The 19,452-nt window shown below is 48.1% G+C and overlaps 8 protein-coding genes across 8 annotated transcripts; 5 read left to right on the top strand and 3 right to left on the bottom strand.

The window, feature by feature from the left end:
* Nucleotides 1-153: 153 nt before the first annotated feature.
* On the bottom strand, nt 154-1,900 carry BU24DRAFT_491747 (thioredoxin-like protein; the record flags this gene model as incomplete). Its single annotated transcript, XM_033533837.1, has 4 exons — nt 154-590; nt 684-1,326; nt 1,387-1,739; nt 1,819-1,900. The coding sequence occupies 4 exons, from the start codon at nt 1,898-1,900 to the stop codon at nt 154-156; spliced, it is 1,515 nt and encodes a 504-aa protein (XP_033383850.1).
* Nucleotides 1,901-2,952: 1,052 nt separating this feature from the next.
* On the bottom strand, nt 2,953-5,218 carry BU24DRAFT_450207 (uncharacterized protein). Its single transcript, XM_033531008.1, has 2 exons — nt 5,082-5,218; nt 2,953-5,033 (listed from the first exon to the last, which is right to left on the bottom strand). The coding sequence occupies exons 1-2, from the start codon at nt 5,153-5,155 to the stop codon at nt 3,002-3,004; spliced, it is 2,106 nt and encodes a 701-aa protein (XP_033383849.1). The 5' UTR covers nt 5,156-5,218; the 3' UTR covers nt 2,953-3,001.
* A 105-nt stretch (nt 5,219-5,323) lies between these two features.
* BU24DRAFT_179696 (uncharacterized protein) lies at nt 5,324-6,201 on the top strand. Its single transcript, XM_033521599.1, has 3 exons — nt 5,324-5,443; nt 5,497-5,796; nt 5,847-6,201. Exons 1-3 carry the CDS (start codon nt 5,439-5,441, stop codon nt 5,965-5,967), a joined length of 426 nt encoding a protein of 141 aa, XP_033383848.1. The 5' UTR covers nt 5,324-5,438; the 3' UTR covers nt 5,968-6,201.
* A 233-nt stretch (nt 6,202-6,434) lies between these two features.
* Nucleotides 6,435-7,562, bottom strand: BU24DRAFT_433017 (short-chain dehydrogenase; the record flags this gene model as incomplete). Its single annotated transcript, XM_033529949.1, has 6 exons — nt 6,435-6,754; nt 6,831-6,911; nt 6,961-7,029; nt 7,082-7,165; nt 7,221-7,297; nt 7,363-7,562. 6 exons carry the CDS (start codon nt 7,560-7,562, stop codon nt 6,435-6,437), a joined length of 831 nt encoding a protein of 276 aa, XP_033383847.1.
* Nucleotides 7,563-8,317: 755 nt separating this feature from the next.
* BU24DRAFT_421812 (uncharacterized protein) lies at nt 8,318-10,157 on the top strand. Its single transcript, XM_033527817.1, has one exon. It carries the CDS (start codon nt 8,426-8,428, stop codon nt 10,064-10,066), a length of 1,641 nt encoding a protein of 546 aa, XP_033383846.1. The 5' UTR covers nt 8,318-8,425; the 3' UTR covers nt 10,067-10,157.
* Nucleotides 10,158-10,331: 174 nt separating this feature from the next.
* On the top strand, nt 10,332-12,549 carry BU24DRAFT_390820 (DUF155-domain-containing protein). The gene is made up of 2 exons (XM_033525085.1): nt 10,332-11,965; nt 12,017-12,549. The coding sequence occupies exons 1-2, from the start codon at nt 10,496-10,498 to the stop codon at nt 12,110-12,112; spliced, it is 1,566 nt and encodes a 521-aa protein (XP_033383845.1). The 5' UTR covers nt 10,332-10,495; the 3' UTR covers nt 12,113-12,549.
* A 145-nt stretch (nt 12,550-12,694) lies between these two features.
* On the top strand, nt 12,695-16,456 carry BU24DRAFT_491741 (phosphatidylinositol 4-kinase-like protein PIK1). Its single transcript, XM_033533836.1, has 5 exons — nt 12,695-12,847; nt 12,941-13,030; nt 13,088-13,184; nt 13,241-15,897; nt 15,969-16,456. The coding sequence occupies exons 1-5, from the start codon at nt 12,768-12,770 to the stop codon at nt 16,006-16,008; spliced, it is 2,964 nt and encodes a 987-aa protein (XP_033383844.1). The 5' UTR covers nt 12,695-12,767; the 3' UTR covers nt 16,009-16,456.
* Nucleotides 16,457-17,997: 1,541 nt separating this feature from the next.
* BU24DRAFT_421809 (uncharacterized protein) lies at nt 17,998-19,185 on the top strand. The gene has a single exon (XM_033527816.1). It carries the CDS (start codon nt 18,012-18,014, stop codon nt 18,777-18,779), a length of 768 nt encoding a protein of 255 aa, XP_033383843.1. The 5' UTR covers nt 17,998-18,011; the 3' UTR covers nt 18,780-19,185.
* Nucleotides 19,186-19,452: the final 267 nt, after the last annotated feature.

Here is a 19,452-nt window from a genome sequence, read left to right as displayed (position 1 = left end):
TCGTACTAATACAGTATGACCATCTCACAGTGAGAATAGAAAGGATCAACACTAAATCAAACATATACAGACATTAAATTTAAACGCAACCGAAATGTAGCGGTTATGAAGCGCTGAACGCACTTTCAATGATCCAACTAGGTATATGCTCATTCAAGAAACAGCATCAAAGTACCCAGGACCCGCTTCAGCCTCTTCCTTGGTTTCAATCTTTCCATTGTTCTTCCTAGACGATAGGTCTAGTTTCGGACTTGCCAGGCCTGAACTCATCTTTTTAATCGCTTCGAAGGTCGCTTGTAGTCGTGTTTGGCCAGTACCAATAGGACTCATCAGCCCTTTCCCCGACGGTGGCGGTGTCTCCAGTTTCGGTGTCGAGCCGCGGGAACTCTGGTTCATAGATGTGGTGCGTGACAATAATTTCGGCGAAGAACTTTGTATCGATATTGGTGACAACTTGGAGGCAGGCGGAGGAGGCGAACGCTTTGGCGTCAGGGTTGGATCTGCAAATTCAAGAAAGATGTGGCTTCCTCTTCGAGACTCGTAGGTATTGTGCCTGGACAAATTGGGGGGGACGAGTCCATTGGTGTAACCTTGCCAGTATTATTAGTATCATTGAACTTCCCGTGAGATGGCTGTCTTGGATATGAAGGAATATCAAAGACATCATAACTACAAATACGTACCTTTTGATTGTCTGACTGACCCTGAAGGAGCATTGATTCTGGTAATCTGTCGAGGTGGGTTCTGTGCCGAAGGTGTAGGGGTAGGGGTAACGCTTGCAGACGGAGGAGCTGATGTGGACTCTACTTTCAGAAGAGACAACGTCTTTTTATTAACTTCTTGTGAATTGTTTGGCAGATTGTTTATCCTCGAGAATGTGTCTGGAGAAGAAGGGATAGGATCCAAAGGACCAAGAGCTGGATGCGACAGGTCGTCGAGGGATTTTACGGACCCAGCTTGATTGCTTCGGAGAGAGCCTTCCCTCGATCTCATTGATCCCTCTTGGCTGGATGATATCGCCACACTGTCACTACTAAGCCTCTCCCCCAACGTATTCGGTCGGTTTGGCGACTGATCCTTTGATTTGTGTTTTGCGTCTAAGTCAGTGACAAGTGTATCGCCGAATTCTTTTTGGAGTCTGAGGAGGTGCTCGTCAGATGGGTCTGGAAGTGTGTTGGGAATGGTATTGAGCATCTCATCCGTATCAGTGGCAGGGTGCCAATCGATGGGGCAGAGAACACCATGTTTTGCAACTGCTTGAAAGGCCTCTAGTAGTCGCAAGGCTTCCAAGACGGAGCGTCCCACGGTGACATTATTCAGAGTTGCCTGCCGTGAGTCAGTCACCCTTGGAAGCGGCTAACATAAGTCCAAAGTTCAGAATCCTACCTGCTGCACAATGCCGACCTCATCCAGAATGAACATACCACGTAGTGACACACCTTCCTCTTCGATTAACACCCCATAATCCTTTGACATGCGATGATTTGAATCACTAAGAAGTGGAATCTTGATCTTCCCAAGACCACCATACTGCCTTGGAACGTTCTTCCAGTGCCAGAGAACATGTTTTGTGTCGACCGAAATGAATACAATATCGCATCTGCGATCATGAAATTCATCGAGACAGTTCTCAAAGGCAAGAACTTCAGTCGGGCAGACATAAGAAAATGCGGCAGGAATGAAGAGTAGTATCAACCATCTTTGACGTGCTGGTGATATGTAGGTGTTCAGTGTGACCTCTACAAGTATGTTAGTAAAGCATGAAAAGACTAGAATATTCCTGTTTTCATTTTGACAGGTTTTGCAGATTTGACTGACTTTGTATCTTGCCTTCAATGACAGCGTCGCAGTGGAAGTCAGGCGCTGGCTTGCCAATGCAAACCTTTCCTAACGAACCCATTTGTTCGCTTCCTCGTCTTAACGGTCCGACTGCTATGATATGACAGAAATGATGTCTATACAGCGCTTCTTGTATTTTAATATTTGTAGCAATGACTGTGGATCCTTCATGGATGAGCTAGTCTCGTATGACAACATCTGGGCTACTTATAAATTTCTGCACCCGTTGTGAGTCAATGATCTTTGAAATGCTCTGTATGCACGCATCTCAACCATCACCTAATGTCGAAGGTTGTTTCAGCGTTGCAGTCATTTTGTCTTAACGTGGCCTCAGGTATCGTTTCCGCATTCAGTATGTTAAATGCAGGTGGCGCGTATTACGAAGCAGTCCTTACGAGTATCCGATGAACGAAGTCCTTACGCTTGTGCGAACGCGGGGTAGATACACGATCCGGAGATACTGTCTTAGCTTTCGCGATTCACTCGCGAATCAAGAAGCCGTGATAATCTCAATGATAGGGTGATTGGAGAAACAGCAGTATTGGCTCGATCACGGATCGATCGTTGAGGTGCAAGTCTTATAATGCATTGTATCGGCGACAGGTAGATGTGGTTTCTCCGAGCTCAAGTGTACGCTTTGGGAATTTTGGTTGTGAGTTGTACGGCCTGCTTCTGTCCGTAGTCAAACAGTGTCTCAAAGGTATCAAATGGGCCAGCGTGAACAAGGAGGACGTTTTGGAACAGAGCTTGGACATGCCCACCACGTGGAAGGATCGATCGATTGGATTTGTCCCTGCCTAAGGTGAGATCCGCCACTTTGATTTGTTAGGTAAGTACAGAGGTTTGGCACGTCGGGCATGCACCTTGCTATGTAATTCATGTCCACAACAGTGCATTCGCGAGATTGTATCGCGAGGAGTTAAGACTTTTTACTGGCTACCGTATACTCTAGATTTAGGTATAGAAGATACATGAAGCTAGCAGGTGGCCAGCCCGACGTGCCAACCCTCTGTAGCATTCACGAATAGTAATGTCATGGCAAATCATACACGTTGAGATCCTGGTGCAGTGAGCGAGCATTGGCCATCACTTATTCACAACGATAATACGTAAGTGTGTTTTATTGCAGGGTATCAAGATGTAAAGTGCGAATGTCGAGAGCCTAAAGCTTGCTCTCTCGTGCATTTCCTTCCACTGGTAGCGCACCGCTCATCATTTTCAAATCATCCTCGCCTTCACGCCCATACAAGACTTGCTCGCGCCCTCCTCTTGTTCCCCACCAGGCTACAGCCAGACTGCCACGCTCGGGGTCCATTTCCCCGTTTACTAAGACCTCCCAGAATCTAGCTCTAACAGTGTCACGCATTGCAACATCGTTGATGGCATTTAGCAACTCAGCACACATTGGTAGCCATTCCTCTAGGAGACCGACCGCAAGGTATGGTAATGCGTCGATTAAGGTCAAAGCCAATACGGCTTGCTCAGATAAAGCCGGTGGTGGGGCATCCGAGCCTTGCAAGGCCAGACTTGTTTCATCTGGTGGTAATGGAACGGTCGGTGCGTCGAGGGCGCGATGAAAGACTAGCTCGAGAAGAGTCGCAGGTAAATCTGGATGCGATGCGGAAAGTGCCGATGGAGGCGAAGTCACTCGCATCAGGGTCTTGAAAGCCAAACGAAACTGTCGTGGCGATAGGTTGTGTGGAAAGACACTAAACAGCGCATCGATGTAGAAAGGAAGGTGCTTCGGTGTAATGTCCGCAGATTGTGGAGCCGACAAAACCGCAAGCATTACACTGTGTGCTGCTTCAAAGATTGGAAGCATATTATGATTACCACCTGAGGCAAGGTATGGAATCGCCGAAGCCACCAAGAGCTCTTCGTTCGTCGCAGGTGATAAGATCAAGGTGAAATGTTCCGCGGTATTGAGGAAGTAAAGGTCCAGAATTTTGTCCAATTGGTGCCGGGGGATCTGGCCAAAATGTTGTGACGCAATGGATTTGAGGAATTTGTCCGCGTGCATAGGATAAGTAGCAAGAATGTCGATGGCTGTCAAGTAAACGAATGTATGCTGAGAAAATGATGCTGGGCCAAGACGAGAAGAAACAAAATAGAGATGTCGAAGTGTATGAAGGGCCTGGGAAGATATCACCGGTGCCACCTCATCAGACGCCAATACAGGGTCTCCAAGGGTTCGATTGAAAACACCCCTCAATATGATCGTGGTCGCAAATAAGGCAGCCTTTAGTAATCGCCATAGAAGTGGTACTGTCTTTTGAAGGGCTTCCTCGTCCAAGTATGTCGACTCTTCATTAGGATCGATTTCCGAAAGCTTGTTCTGCCGCCATTGAGTAGTAAGCGCTCGAGAAAAGCTCGCCAGATCATCCATCATGGTTTGAATGACCCACGCATCCTTGACATTTTCGACTGCATGTGCAATAAGTCTAGACAGCGGGCCCATCGACGAGACTAGGGGGCGAGCCATAATGATCTCAACCTGTCGAAACGAGGTAGACTGTGCTGACCACACCAAACGCCCCCCATTCATCTTAACGTCTAGATCTAACCCACCCAAGAAGTAGGCAGATTGGAAACCCTCGTTGGAGAAAAATGCTGTTCCGAGGAGAACGGGGAGTAAGAGGTCGTAGTTAAGTTGGGCTCGCTCTGCATCCGAAAGGCACCCGAAGGAATGATTCAGAGTAAGAGTAATTGTGTGCCCACCGAGTCCGTCAGCCTCTGATCGTTCTCTGACTTCAATCAAGGCTAGATTTGCGGCCTTAACGAGCGCTCCTTCAACTCTCTTGCGCATCCCAGAGATCCAATACAGGTCCATGCCCTGTTCTTCTTGATTTCCAACGCCAATCAGTAGCCCTCCCAGAACAATCAGATGCTTCCATCTCTGGCTCCTATCATCTGCGCCGGCGACAACAGCGCGTATCCACTCGTCTAGCGAGAGACCACCTCCAACAGGAGTTTGTCCGGGCGCAAGCTCAGGGGCCCTGCGATACCTTACATCGTCGTGATGCTTTAGGATAGTTGTGATCGCAGTGTGAAAGACGGAGATTAATCGGAGAGGGGTGCGGACACCATCGGGACGATCCCATAGAGCCGGAGCAGTGAGAAGATGTGATGTCAAAAGGCTGAGATTATGAGGGTTTCCAAGCGTCGTCAAGAGGGAGGAAGCAGTTCCCAATATCCTATGAATGTAAGTTACGCGTAAGGTGTAGGAGTCTCGGAGGTACTACCGAGGTGTGTCTTGCTGGTCCGTATAGGTTTGCAGAGATCGTAAGAGCGTCGAAAGGAGACGATCAACCGGCATTGTGACTTGCGACGGCCGTGAGTCTGTCGCGTTGGATCATGTAGTTCGTGTAGAATGTTCAGGTGCACATGGGATGGGATGGAGATGCGATGCGCTTAGGGTAATCCGCCGAGGTAGTCGGGGGAAGTTCGGGAACGTTCCCCAGTCAGCCCTATATCGACGACAACTCTATGGGACTCAGGGTCGACGTCACCACGCAACATCTCTCAATAAGTTACAGCATTACTATTTGAGCATATTAACGAAAGGCAATCTAGTGAAGCGACCAAATCATGTCACTAACATGAGGTAACAATCTTCACAGAATCTTTGACGGTTCCGCTGCTAATTGCGATTAATAGCTTCATCCAGCGCGTTGACAGCGCCGTTCCTCTAGGCTATCAAACACCCGGTTTCCCGTCCCTGTATTGGCCGTTGCCAGTCAGCGCTACATCGCCGTATTATTTGTACCATCCAAGCGACATCTGGCGCTTTACCACGCTATGGACTGTTCTATTCTTTGGCGGAGTCCACCTGGTTGTCTCGGCCTGGGCCTGCATGGTCCAATGGCGGAATTGGAAGCTTATTTGGATAACGCCTATATTCTATGTTGTAGTAGGAGGAATTGAGGGCATAATTGCTGGTAGCATTGTAGGCGGACTGTAAGTTCTCAGAATACCCAGCACCTGTTCCCTTATTGACACATTTGAAGACTAGGCGCCGTCTACCAAGCCGGATACTTCAAAATGTCAACCTGGATTCCGTTTATCTGGGCCCTGGTCAATGCCGTGGTTTTAATTCTGTCTTCTTTCGCAATCCACGGAGGACTATAGGATTGTCCTGGAGATTAGAGCATGATCTCGACGACCTTCGTGGCCGTTGGAAGGGGTTTGTTTGTAAAGCGGAAGCAAACTAAGATGGGCAACCCAATAAGACCCATTCGAGAAAGCAGAGCCGGTATAGAGACCTGAGTGCTTAGAAATGGAGAAGACTACACCGCAGATTTCAGAGTACTCTTCTAGTATCCTTGAAACCACCTGCATGTAGTTCACTTTGAACTCAGCACGATCATACTCTACCAAGTCAGGTCGTATGGGAACGACCAAAGCTTGAGGTCGAATAGCTGTTCAATTACATCAGTGACGAAGTCTTCTGCAAATCAGAAGCCCTAGCATTCAATGTACTAAAATGATTGTCACACATATGGTCACATATATGCGTCTCCTGTAACTTTCTCAATGTATTTATATGCCACTGTGCTTGCTTGATACTGATTGTTTCATCGAGCAATCTTACTCCTCTAGGGCAACACATACCCTCCGTCAATTAAGACGTCACTTCCAGTCATGTAGCTTGATGCATCACTAGCCAGCAAGAGATATAGACCCTTGATCTCCTTTGTGTCTCCCTGCCGACCTAACGGTGTCATGCGATAGGCTTCATTAAGTTCCAGTTCGCCAGCCCCCATTTTAGTGTTGAAATATCCAGGAGAAACAATGTTTACTCGTGCAAAGTCTCTCCACTCAACCGCAAGAGATTTGCCTAAGTGCGTGACAAAAGCCTTGCTTGCATTGTAGACTGGCTGGTCAACTGGAACATTGACGATTTGTGCACTCATACCTATGAGACAATGATTTAGTATTTTGTTGTTTGAATTAACATAGGTGTGATAGCCTTTAGCGAAGGTGCAACTCACTTGATGTTATGATCAGATTTCCTTTCCCCTGACGCTTAAAGACCTCTCCTACGAATTTGGCACAATGGACAACACCATCAACTGTAAGTAATGTCAGTTATACTCTTGCGCGCTACCCACAAATACATACCATTGACAGCCATTGTTTCTTTATAATGCTCCAAGCTTTGTTCAAGCAGAGGCTGACAGTGGGCAATTCCTATTCGGATTTGTTTAGTGCAAGGGAAACCACTCATCTTCATGCTACCTACCAGCGTTTGCGACAAAAACATCGATCTTGCCGAAGTCTTCCACGACTTTTGCAATGGAGTTTCGAACGCTCTCGGCATTTGTTACTAAAACGCACTCTAAGTAGATGTTGTAAACAATTGACGCACTTAATCATCTCACCATCAACCTTGTAAGCTTTGGTCTGCACTCCATGTGCCTTCGCAAACGAATCTGCATGTTCTACCGCTGCAGTGTTGCTAAAAGCCCGAAGTCATCAGCGGTCAAAACGAAACAGCATCACATGGGAACCGGCGCAACGCACGTATTAAACCACAAAGCAACATGGGCCTTTGCCTCTGCCATAGCTTCCGCTACGGCCTTACCGATTCCATCCGCCGCGCCCACAACAACGACCACCTTGTCGGTCATCTTGAATTGGTCCATTACATTGCTCGGCGTATCTGGGACCGGTCTGGGGAATCCCTCCCGGACACGCTGGCTATCCTCGATTGACATAGACATGTTAAAATTTCGATATGGAAGATGATCTGGAAGATAGAAAGATGTGCCGGATCTGACACTAGGAGTTATGAATATGAATAGTAAGTAGACAAGAAACGGTATCAATTGCACCGAAGATATGTCCTGACAACAGAACGCTAGGCCCGGTGGGACTGCTCTTAGCCAATCATACAGATAAGAACACGATGCTTGAAGATGTAGCGTGTGATCAACGAGAATAACATAGGAGATAATGTGTCGACATCTAGTACCCACCGGACCCCGCGCTACCTAGATACCCCACCAGATAATAGAGCAAGGCCGGAATGTGTTGCCTTATGTCGGAGAGTTGGGAGCATTCTCGTAGATTCTTGAAAATTTAAGAGGAAAGTAATCTAGTTGGACTAAAATGGAGACTTCAACTTTGTTCATAGATTATCATTGAGACACAAGATAGCGGTTCCTTTCAGAGGAGGCCGAGATTAAGTGTGTCGTGAATCGTAAGTCGGCTCTTGCAGACAAAGGGGTAGCATTATTTTCCTCCAAAAAAAAAACACCAAACTACCTTATACAACTATTCTTCATACACTGATTGTGAAGCCGTAATTTTCAAAACATCTAGGGCAGTATGCTGTGTACGATCGACAACAACGCGATCGTCGGACCCCCCACAGTGCACGCGCCATCACATGCGTTCGTGTACCTCTCAGCCTCGACGCGCTTCAGCATTTTAACCTAGATTTCAGCTGCAGGGGGTAATTAAGCCCCTGGCGCCCCCAAAATAAGCCACAAAAAAGCTGATACACTCACATAAGATCATCGCGCCGCGCCATGAGGTTGGCCGTGTTCTTCATTGCACTATCCTCTCGGGTGCTGCGACCCAAATGGCGTCTGCCGTAGATATCATCACATACGTTGGTATACCGCTCGCTGTCTTGGGTGTCCTTCCGACTATCTATGTGTGCCTGAAGAGCTACTTTACATTGCGCGAAATTACAAAAACACTGCACAGAAATGGAGTCATTGCGATCACGCGCAGCGCACTTCTGACTGGAATCGTGGAAATCGAGATACCCCGGCGTAGCATCATCCCACTGGACCGCAATGACCCTAACTACTTCGGACTGAATCCCAAATCGTCAAGCCTGAAGGGAGGCTCATGGACACTGTTCAACTGGAAAGAGATGGTCATTGGGGTGAAGAGTTATCGACTACAGTATCACGATGAATTGGCGCAACCACAGGCAGAGATAGACTTCGAAGCCTTGGTGGCTTTCCTATTGGACCGTGGTGCAGTTCCGAGTAAAGACGGATGGGCTGATCTGCGAAGCGCTGGTCTGTGGACTCCAGTAGGGACAAAACTATTGCTGAGTCCTATATCTGCGGAGGAAGTGCTAAGTGTAGCAATGAGTGATGATTCGGATGGAATTGTTAGTTTGAGCCTCAACTGGAAAAAGGAATGGGACAAAAGAAGTCAGGATAGTTTGCCGCCATATTGGATCCGCTTGAACCCGCCGAGCAAAGATGTTAATGTATTGGCCGCACTGCAAGCATTAGAAGATGATCCAGATGGCAAAGATCCTAAAGAGGTTGATGAAAGAGGAGGCTTCCTTGATGATGCCAGCGCGGTCAGTGACGGCTTGGAATCACGGTCTTCCGTCAGGATGAAGATATCGGCAACAGGCATCCAAGAAGCTTACGATGAAGATGACGCGAAAATGAAACTTCCATTATTTCATCTTGGATCAGGCCCGGTCACTGACTCAACCGCTGGTTTCTGGTTCTGCTGCGCAGCAACTGCGTATGAGGTTCCGCAAGGTGGACTCTGGAGCTTTCGGATACCGGATGAGATTGTAGCCATTGCAAGAGGCGAATCTGTCCCAGGTGGTGTTATGGTACTTATCGGCGCGATGACAGACGAGGAGGTCCCGACCTGGCGAACCAAGTCTGTCTTTGATGTGAAAGCTGAGGGATTCGAAAGACACGTCAAGTTCGTGGAGCAGAGTCGCCGAGTTGCAGAAGAGATGCGAATGCCACCGGAACAGCGAGAAGAAGCACGAAGAAAGAGGATGCAACAGGAAGCCGCAGACTTTCATAATGACTTTCGTCGAAGACAGATGAAGGAGGAACAGCGGAAGGAAGCAGAAGTCGTTGAAGCGATGCAGAGCCGCAAATTGCCAATCTCAATCATTGCAGAAGCCAACCGAAAGTGGCTTCTTCGAACTTTGCACCTCTCCGAAGAAGCCAGTTCCGCATTGCTTCTTGAACCGATCTTATATGCAATGGTACGCAACGACTCACTTTCCAGACGCATATCTGTCATGCTCGACCTTTGGAGAAATTGGTCACAGTCAGGAGGCATGACGAGATCGCACTTTTTGGCCGTCAAAGAGGATCAAGTGGCCTTCTCGCTTGCGAGCCTATTGCTGTTAGCCGTCCGAAGTACAATGACTGATCCCATAGGAAGCATTGTTGGTGATCTACAAGAATGCTTGAGAATGTGGAAAAAGGTTAGGTTGGGGTGATTGAGAATCAAGATGAAGGGCAGCCCTCTGTTTATGTACAAAAGGTGGTTTTACAATTGTATAAATATGAAAGCAATAATACGAAATGGAATGTTTGACGTTTGGTGTTTGATTAATAATGTATAGTTAGGAAGATCAAGAGTTTTATCATGAATACTTACATGTCACATGGGGGCTTAGCTTGGCTTGCAGACGTTCGCGACTACCTAGGTTCTTAGTGGAGAATTGTGGGCCTGTGCACCCGAGCTCCCCGTCTTGGAACGAACGTCATTCCTTTAGGGTGTTCCGGGCAAGCTCTTCTGAAGGACTTACACGACACCACTCGACATACGTTGAGTCGGACTTGATCTCGTATGAGATTGACTATGACTGATTCAAAGTTCACATACACGTCCTTAATATCGTAACAGACAGCGACCTTCACCCACCATGTCGGCTTCTACCGAGACTACTCCTCTGATATCGTCGATGTCTCATGCGTCGACATCGCACAGATCCAATCCTCCGCGACCGCAAAGAACTGTTACATTCAATCCTACTGTAACATCGAATAGTCCCAAGCCACCCTCTCAAGCACGATCGCATTCCCATCTTGGATCATCAACCGGCACCTCTGGTCTACCCACAAGCCATGGAGGCCAGCCTATGCTTTCCACCCTCAACAGCAAGCTAAGACGTAGAAATAGCGCGGGAGCAGGGAATCTACCCCATGTACCTGCTCCAAAGATTGGACCTCAAAGGACAACAAGGACTGCCCAGAAACTGAAGCTGTTGCCAGATCCGGAGCATGGCGAAGAAGAAGAGGATGAAGAAAGTGGGCGCGACGTGTATGTCCAATATACGCGAATAAAGGATCCGACTGCGCGAAGGGATGCCGCCCGCCTGGGTAAGGCGGATCGGGAGAAACTACCACGCGTAACGGCTTACTGCACGGCCGCGTCCTACAATATGGGTGACTTGATGCGTTTCCTGAAGGGCAAATCCAGGCAACGCAGCGCCCTTCCTAAGCGATTCGACGAGTGTATATACTCTCCTTATAACTACGGGCAGAAGGGACCAGATACTGTCAGTAGCACAGCTGTTCATGAAGGCTTTTCAGAAGACCGGCCACGGCGATTCTCCGATAGCGCTATTGAGGTTGAAGCCCAAAGTGAAAGGAGAAGAGAAGATTTGATTGATTTGCATCATGAGGAGGAAGAAATGCCAACAGAGAATGGAGAGGGGTCGATGCGACCACGAAGACCCTCGCAAGTCCACGCCGACTCCGACCCCTCAATGAACACACCCGATTTTGATATCCAAGTGCATACCCCAGAGGTTTTCTTGTTCGAATACGGCACAGTTGTTATATGGGGCATGACCTTGCAGGAAGAGAAGCGCTTTCTCAAAGAGATTGCTAAATTCGAAGTCGACAAGTTAGGAAAGGACGAGATCGAAACGGAAGAGTTCAACTTTTACTATACACGAGAATATCAAGCTCGTATATACAACGACTTCATCAGCTTACGCGAAAAGAAACATTACATGACAAAACTCGCTATTAGCCACGCGCTCTCACAGAGTGTAAAAACATCGTTATTCGAAGATCTTGTCGACAACACCATTGATGACACAAAGGATATTCCTGCTCAAATTGCGAGCTCTGGAAAAATCAACCTCAACAAGAAACAAATCAACATGCAGATCGGAGAATTGTTTATCTTGCGCATCAGTATACATCTGCAAGGGTCTGTCTTGGATGCGCCTGAACTTATGTGGGCAGAGCCGCAGTTGGACCCGGTCTACCAGGCTGTGCGCAGCTACTTGGAGATGGACCAGCGTGTTGGACTACTCACAGAGCGGTTGAACGTCATTGGCGATTTGCTAGCTGTGCTCAAAGACCAATTAACAGTGACACACGTGAGTTCTTCGAGAGGTCTATATGTATGAAATAAAGCTAATTCTAAACAGGGCGAACTTCTTGAGTGGATTGTCATCATTCTCATTTTCGCTGAAGTGGTCGTTGCCGCGATCAACATTTTTGTTGATCTCCATGCAGCAGATTAAGCGAGGAGTTCTCTTCGGAATTGTATATACGTTTCTATCTTGTCATTAACCTTTCTTTCCCGAGGCACTGTCTGCCATCATTGTGTACCTTTCAACGACATACAAACACCGGAAGCGTGGACTGGCGTATTGGTGTCAAATAGGCATTTGCCCACACAGCTTTAACTGGAATTTCTGGTCTTCTTTCGAGCAGCCTATCAATGGTTGCTCTTTTTCCGCAAGAACGAAGTGTAGCAATAAACAATAAGTACATATTTGGCATTGGATTACATATTATCGGGATGAGTTGTCGTGGAAGAATTGCGCGCGCGAGTCATGGATGATGTCAAGAACATGTTTGAGAGAATTATCAAATGGAAAAGCGCTGGAACAATAAACAGACGTCGCGGAAAAATGTAATCGTCCAGCCAGCCCATCATAATTGCTCTGATCAAAGTACCGATTAGCTATAAAACTGTGGTTATGGGCACACAGTATCAATTGTACTAAGCGGAGACTGGAGACCTCGCTCGGGAATACGGCGGTGCCAAGTATGTCGCTTCGGTGCCCAAACCCTGTTCGGTCATGCTAAAGTGAACCCCTTCGACAGTCAAATGATTTATGAGTGTACCGTGTCCACCTCCACCTGTCAATACGCCCCAATGAACCGTCCCAGATGAGTTGGAATCTGCTAGAGCGCTTCATAGAGTCGGATCACTTCAACACTGATCCTTCCCTCACTGTTGCGTACCTTTCGTGAGTCCGCCGAAAGCCACCGTTGCGTCGTGCTCCGCACCGCCATGCTCCCGCAAGACTAGAACAACTTACTGACCTCTGATCGTTTCTTAGGCGATACGCAGACCATGTTGGAATCCATTACGTTCTCTGTTCTAAGCTTCGCCAATTCGCCTACGAGGAAATTGAATTCTTCCTCCCGCAGTACGTCAAGCATACATCCTACTGTTCCGATGAAGGACCATAGCTTAAGCGGAACAGATTATGTCACCTCCTAATCAGTGTTGATAATGAGTCTATGGCTCTGGAAGAATTCATTATTGACCTATGCGAAGAATCCGTAAATGGTGCACTCTTGGTTTGTGCACGCGAAGCACCCCTCACGAAGAGCGAGCTTGCTAACATGTCCTTCAGACCTTTTGGCTATTCCAAACATACCTTCATGACCTCGCGAGCGATCCAAACTCGAACGCATTCAAGACATGCAGGAGAATATACAATAAAGTCCAGCGCATTGTTTTTGGCTCTGCGGAACCGCAGCGGAGGGAGAAGATCAAGGAGAATATATTGCCGGTTACTGTTCTGTCTAGCCTGGTGCTGGCCAGTATCGCGGCTCCGTTCCTTCCACGACATGCCGGTCCTTTGGCTATCGCCCAAGCGCGCAAACCCCGTCCTGCAGAAGATATGATTTCAGATAACGTACAAACGGCAAAGGTTGGTCGCAGTCATACTGTAGCAGGAAGATCCCCTCGGCCAAAGCAATCGAAGTTCACCCAGGGCCACTCAGACCCGGAAGACCAGGGCTCCAAGCTCCGCCCTACTCGAGATATCCAGAGTTCAAAGGATTTAAGACGGAAAGCTGCGCGACCGATCATAACGAACCGAACACCGTCAGGCCCGGTACCTCGTTCGTCACTTCTTTCAGCAACTTCCGAAGCTCGATTGAGCTCGTCCTCATTACCCGATTTTCCCAGAAGTCCTAAGCTATCCCCTCTTCCAACACCTCCTCTAACAGCGGGGCTTGGACCAACTCCGGACCATCACGGTAGCCGAAAGCCTCCACATATCTCCAGACCTTTAACACCAACGGCACTTTCTACAAGACAGAAGATCCGACTTCTGCGCTCGAACTACTTCAAGAACGAGACTCAGTTTTTGAGTGCTCTTGAAGATATCTCGAATCGACTGGTTATCGTCCCGAAACCAGCGCGTTTGAGTGCTCTGCGTGCCGAGCTCGCTTTGATCGCACAAGATCTTCCGGCAGAGGTCGACATTCCTGTTATTAGTCCGGCGACTTTGAAAGATGGCGTTGCGTCGCATAGTCAGCACCATCGCATAGTACGAATCAACCCGGCCGAGTCGACCAGTTTGAACAGTGCAGAGAGGGTCCCGTATCTCTTGATGGTCGAAGTTTTGAAGGAAGACTTTGACTTCGACCCAGAAACCGAGCAGAACCAGCAGCTCTTAGAACAGCTGATGCTGGACAAGGGTACATCGAAGCGACGGCTATTCGATATCACACATGCGGACCATTTTTCACATGACAAAACACCACCAAATGGAACGGATAGCGTCTTCGAACCCGCAAATGGCGACTTGGGCAGCACTTCCTTGATTTCGGACCTGGCTGAGGATGACATCTCCTCTGGACTATCTCGGGTTACACTGCCAAGTACGGTGGTGAATGGGAAAAACACAGCTCCAAGGTCATCAAGCGGGGCTAATACGATGTCTTCAATTGCCACGAGCTCCACCCCAAGGACTTCAGACATGGAAATCAGTAGATCTAATAGCCCAGCCCCACGGAAGATGACTCTACCATTGAGCCGGGGATCTCAAGGCATGGACCAGCCTGATTTTTCAGCATTGGCAACTCACATGCGTACCGCCGCTCAGATGTTGGCACAGTTGGAAGCCAGCGGATCTAAACGGCCGAAGACCGAAGTTGCAGCCATAAAAGCGAAAATCATTGCCAGCATGCAGACTCTAGAAGAGCAAAATTTCATGTCAGAAGATGCAACGCCCACCTTTGACACCATCATGGCAGAAACAGATCCAGTTGCCATCACGGCCGAACCAGATGTGCTTGAAGAAGGAATTGCTGTGCCGACTACTAATCCAGGTGCAGGTGCCGCACGAATGGAGAACGATCTGAAGACAGGAGGCATGCAGAGGAACGGCGACCGTGACGATCCTAGTGCTGCTACATTTGGCGAGGAATGGAGTGCCAAGCGAGAACGAATTCGTCGATCGTCGCCATACGGTCACATGAAGAACTGGGATTTGATCAGTGTGATTGTGAAGACTGGGGCTGATCTTCGTCAGGAGGCATTTGCATGTCAACTGATACAAGTGTGTACCAAGATCTGGAAAGATGCGAATGTACCAATCTGGACGAAGCGCATGCGGATCCTGGTAACTGGCGAGTCCTGTGGGCTTATCGAAACCATAACCAATGGCGTCTCTCTCCATTCGCTGAAGCGATCCCTGACCCTGGCGAGCATAGCTGCAGGAACGAACCCACGTAAGCGGATCGCGACTCTCAAGGATCACTTTGTGAAGACATTTGGTGAACCGGACTCGGAGAGCTATAAGTCTGGCGTGGACGCTTTCACTCGGTCCTTGGCAGCGTACAGCATTATTTGTTATGTGTTGCAACTCAAGGATCGCCACAATGGCAATTTACTTATTGACAATATGGGCCACATCATCCATATCGATTTCGGCTTCATGCTGTCAAACTCTCCTGGATCTATGGGTTTCGAAGCTGCCCCGTTCAAGCTCACGCAGGATTACGTGGATGTCCTCGGTGGCCTCAACTCGCCGGCATACGAAGATTTCAAGAAGCTGTGCAAAGAATCATTCCAGGCCCTACGAAAGGAAGCAGAGAGACTCATCATGTTGGTTGACATGATGGGTAAGCAGAGCAAGATGCCATGCTTTGCGGCCGGTGCGGCCGGTGTTACAAACTCATTGCGTGCGAGGATGATGTTACATCTCAGCAAAGAGGAAGCTGAAGTCTTTGTGGACGAATTGATTGCAAAGAGCGTTGGAAGCTATTACACCCGACTGTAAGTGAAAAAAACCACGCTTTGCAAAGCAATATATAGCGCCCATGAACATATACTAATGTCTCCCGCAGTTACGACACCTTCCAGTACCGCACCCAAGGCATATACTAACCACTTTGTCTTCGATTACTCCTCTCTCTCGACTTTGGCATTAGCAGGCGACGTTATGAACTCGTATATTCGTGTATGGCGGGGATTTTTCAGGCCGCCCGTGTTTCCCTTGTGTGACACTGAGGAGATCATGAAGTTTTGGTGCATTTTTCTGGCGCACGGAATATATTGTGTTGGCTACAGCATACGAAGAACTAGTTGGCTCAGGTGAAGTGGTGGTGGATTTAGAAGACTACAGTTGATTCATCTCGAGATACTCCCTAGAATTACTACGCGAACTTGATAGGAGACGTGTTTGTTACCCTACCTAATTTTCTTTTGGATAATGAAGAGAAATCACTGATACTCGATGGTGGTCCGCAGGCATGATATGTAATTGAAGGGTATATTCAGTCAGGAAGGTATTCCGCACCCCTTCCTCTCATTCTCTCCAAAAGTTGGTTCGGTTGTTGGAAGTTATTCCAGTTATGATGGACCCGTCCCCAAATGTTCTGAGTGATAACACTATGTCGGTTCAGTCCCCCCGTGCAAACACCTCCTTTGCGGCGACGATTGCTGTGACGATTGCTAGCATTAATTAGTAAATGAGCCCTCGAAAAAATAGGATCTCCCAAACTACCTAGCGAGTCAGACTAGCAGTGTTGACACTTCGTGTTGACCTTGGGTGACTCGACCGTGTGCCTCGGCGCTGGTAACCTGCAAAAGCCACTCTTGCCGTCAGCTGTTGTCCTGGAGCCACATCGTTGTGCCACTTTGGAGTGTACATGACCACAGACGGCCGAAGCGTAGATGTACCAGCCGCAAGTGCAGCTGCTCGGGTTCGATAGGTCGTTTACGAGTCTGTCTTTGACATCGTTTCCGGTTTGACCTGGTGAAATTGGTTCCGCATCCATGTTGACCAATTGCTTCTGATGAGATGACAAGAGTTGGGAAGCGTCAATGTCAGAAAATTGATAGTATGAGGATTGAGGAATTGATACGAAAGAAGTAGAAGTTGAGGCTTAAAAGCAGTCCTCTGGGATATGTAAACTAGGCCGTAAAGAGATATTACAAACAGCTCCACGCATTCACTCTGGGAATCAGTGACGCCTGACAACGTTATACATCGCGCTATCCTAGAATAGGCATCAAAACTGGCATATGATTCACTTTGTTTGGAGCGCACGCTCCCGGCTATCCCGGGCTGCCAGGAGTTGGACCCGGGGTGCTGGTCTGCTTCCAATTGACCTACCTTCACCTGCTCACCTGCTTCCTACCAACGAGCCTACCTTCACCTGTCCACCTGCTCACATACTCATCTGCCTACTTGTTCTATTCTGTTTCGATTGAATAGACTGAGTGAAGTTAGTAAGATCTGTTTGGCATAAGATCCTAAGAGTACGCAACTGATGGGAGTGACCGTCCAATTCCGAATCGTTGAATTCAGAATCACCCATACCCTCTCGACCAGACTATATACTGACTGACCTTTTGCCTGCATCAACAAAGCACAAGCAGGGAGATTATCCACACGAACACGACTCGCCATGATTAAGCCCAAGGAAAGGTTTATGTCTGAGGGGCAGTGTTATTATGGCCTCGGCGAGATTCCTACAACAGAAACGTATTGTAATGTCTGGGATTGGGATCAGCTACGGATGATCAAGGTTAGAGGTACTGCAAAGCTCTTGCGACCTGACGAGGACGTTGAGGTTCCGATACTGGCACGGCATGCCGATTACCTATCGCCTAAAGTTCGTGCGATTACAGTCGATGACGATGGATGTCTTATTGGAGTGTCCACAGACCCAGAAGAGGACGACACTATGTTCATTGGGTATTTTCCCTTTTCGACTACCGAATCACTCCATGGTTGCCGTACTGTCCAATACTCCAAGTTACAAGAGCTCGACAGGCTCGGACCAGGTGTCGATTTATCATGTTACTACGATGAGAACTCCAAGATATCCCAAAAGGTTGCATTTAAATTCAATCCTATGGGAGGAAAGTCTAGGGTGCTGCAGATGACTTGGGATGAAATAAACGTCCACAAAAGCCTACCGCCTCATCCAAATATAGTCCCAATCGATCGCATAGTCCTCGAGGATGTGGAATCTCGCGTGGTTGGCTTTACAACCAAGTACATCCCCGGTGGAACCCTTGAAGCAAACCCACATCTGCCTTTGCGTTTTGAGTGGTTGAAACAACTCACACAGCTAGTCGACTTTCTGAATCTAGATCTGGGGATCATGCACCAAGACATTGCGCCTCGGAATTTAATTATCCACCCTGAAACAGAACAGATTCTCTTATTCGACTTTGGCTGGGTTGCTCATGGAAAAAAGAACTTACTGGAAGGGCGAGACGACGTGATCGGTGTTGCGTTCACGCTATACGAGCTCATCACGGGTGATACGCACTTCACGAGCATTCCTCATTGGGATCGAAACATGGACATGGTTTTGAACACAGAGTGGATTTGCAATCGCGAACTTGACTCTGATTTGACCACTTTCCGGAACTTTCTGGACGAGTGGATATTGACACGAAGGATCGACGGCGACATGGAACGGTATCTCAACGCACCAAACCGGCTTACATGGCCCGACCTACCAACGCCGCCTGACTATAATGTACCTTTCGAGTGCGGCAGGGCTGCGGAAGGTGAGGCGGCATACAGAACGGGACTGCGGCTTATACGCACGGCGATAAAGCTTGGACAATATGTCTTTCCCTGGCAAAGGCCGCCACAGAGCAGGTTGAAGGAGTCCAGGAATGAAGTGGGAGAATAGACGGACAAAGACGAAACAATCAGCCTTGTATTCTCTAGCGAGCCTGGGATTACCCGAACCATGATCCTATCATTTGATTGACGAAGGATGCTTCACGACAATTCAACAGTCAAGTGAAGGGAATAGGGTCCAATTCGTGGTGGATCTGGAATGGTTCGTGGGCTTGTAATAGTGGTGCGTTTCTGTCGAGAACCTCGAAATCCCTGCCCAAAGTGCTTCTTGCTTAATTTTTAATTTTGGTCGTTCAAATATACTTACTATTGGCGGGATTCCATGGCGCAAAACTCTGGAAAATGCTTCAGACACAATCTCCAAGCAGGGATGAATATTTTAGAGGCACAGAGTCGTCCCTACTCTTAAGGGCAGACGGGTGGGGAAATGGTTCATTTACGTAGAATAGCAGGTTGTGTACCGTGTAAAGAATAAATTCAACCGAAACTCGTCCAAAAGTCCTTCAGGCTTGTTGTTCGTCCGTGAGATTCATAATCGACCACTCACTAATTGAATCGGCGGCGCGGTACGTCGGAAGGTACAACTTCCGAACCATTGGCTGCTTACGCGACACATCGGTGAAATTAGAGCCATAATTTACCTATCATTCACTCACTAATCCCCTTTCGGCAATGGAAACTACAAGAACTTTAATCGAGTTATTCGAAAAGGGATACTTGTG

Source organism: Aaosphaeria arxii (assembly GCF_010015735.1).
Source record: "Aaosphaeria arxii CBS 175.79 unplaced genomic scaffold BU24scaffold_4, whole genome shotgun sequence".
Lineage (NCBI taxonomy): Eukaryota > Fungi > Ascomycota > Dothideomycetes > Pleosporales > Aaosphaeria > Aaosphaeria arxii.
Note: the sequence above shows the minus strand (reverse complement) of the source record. Positions and strands in the feature narration are given on the sequence as shown.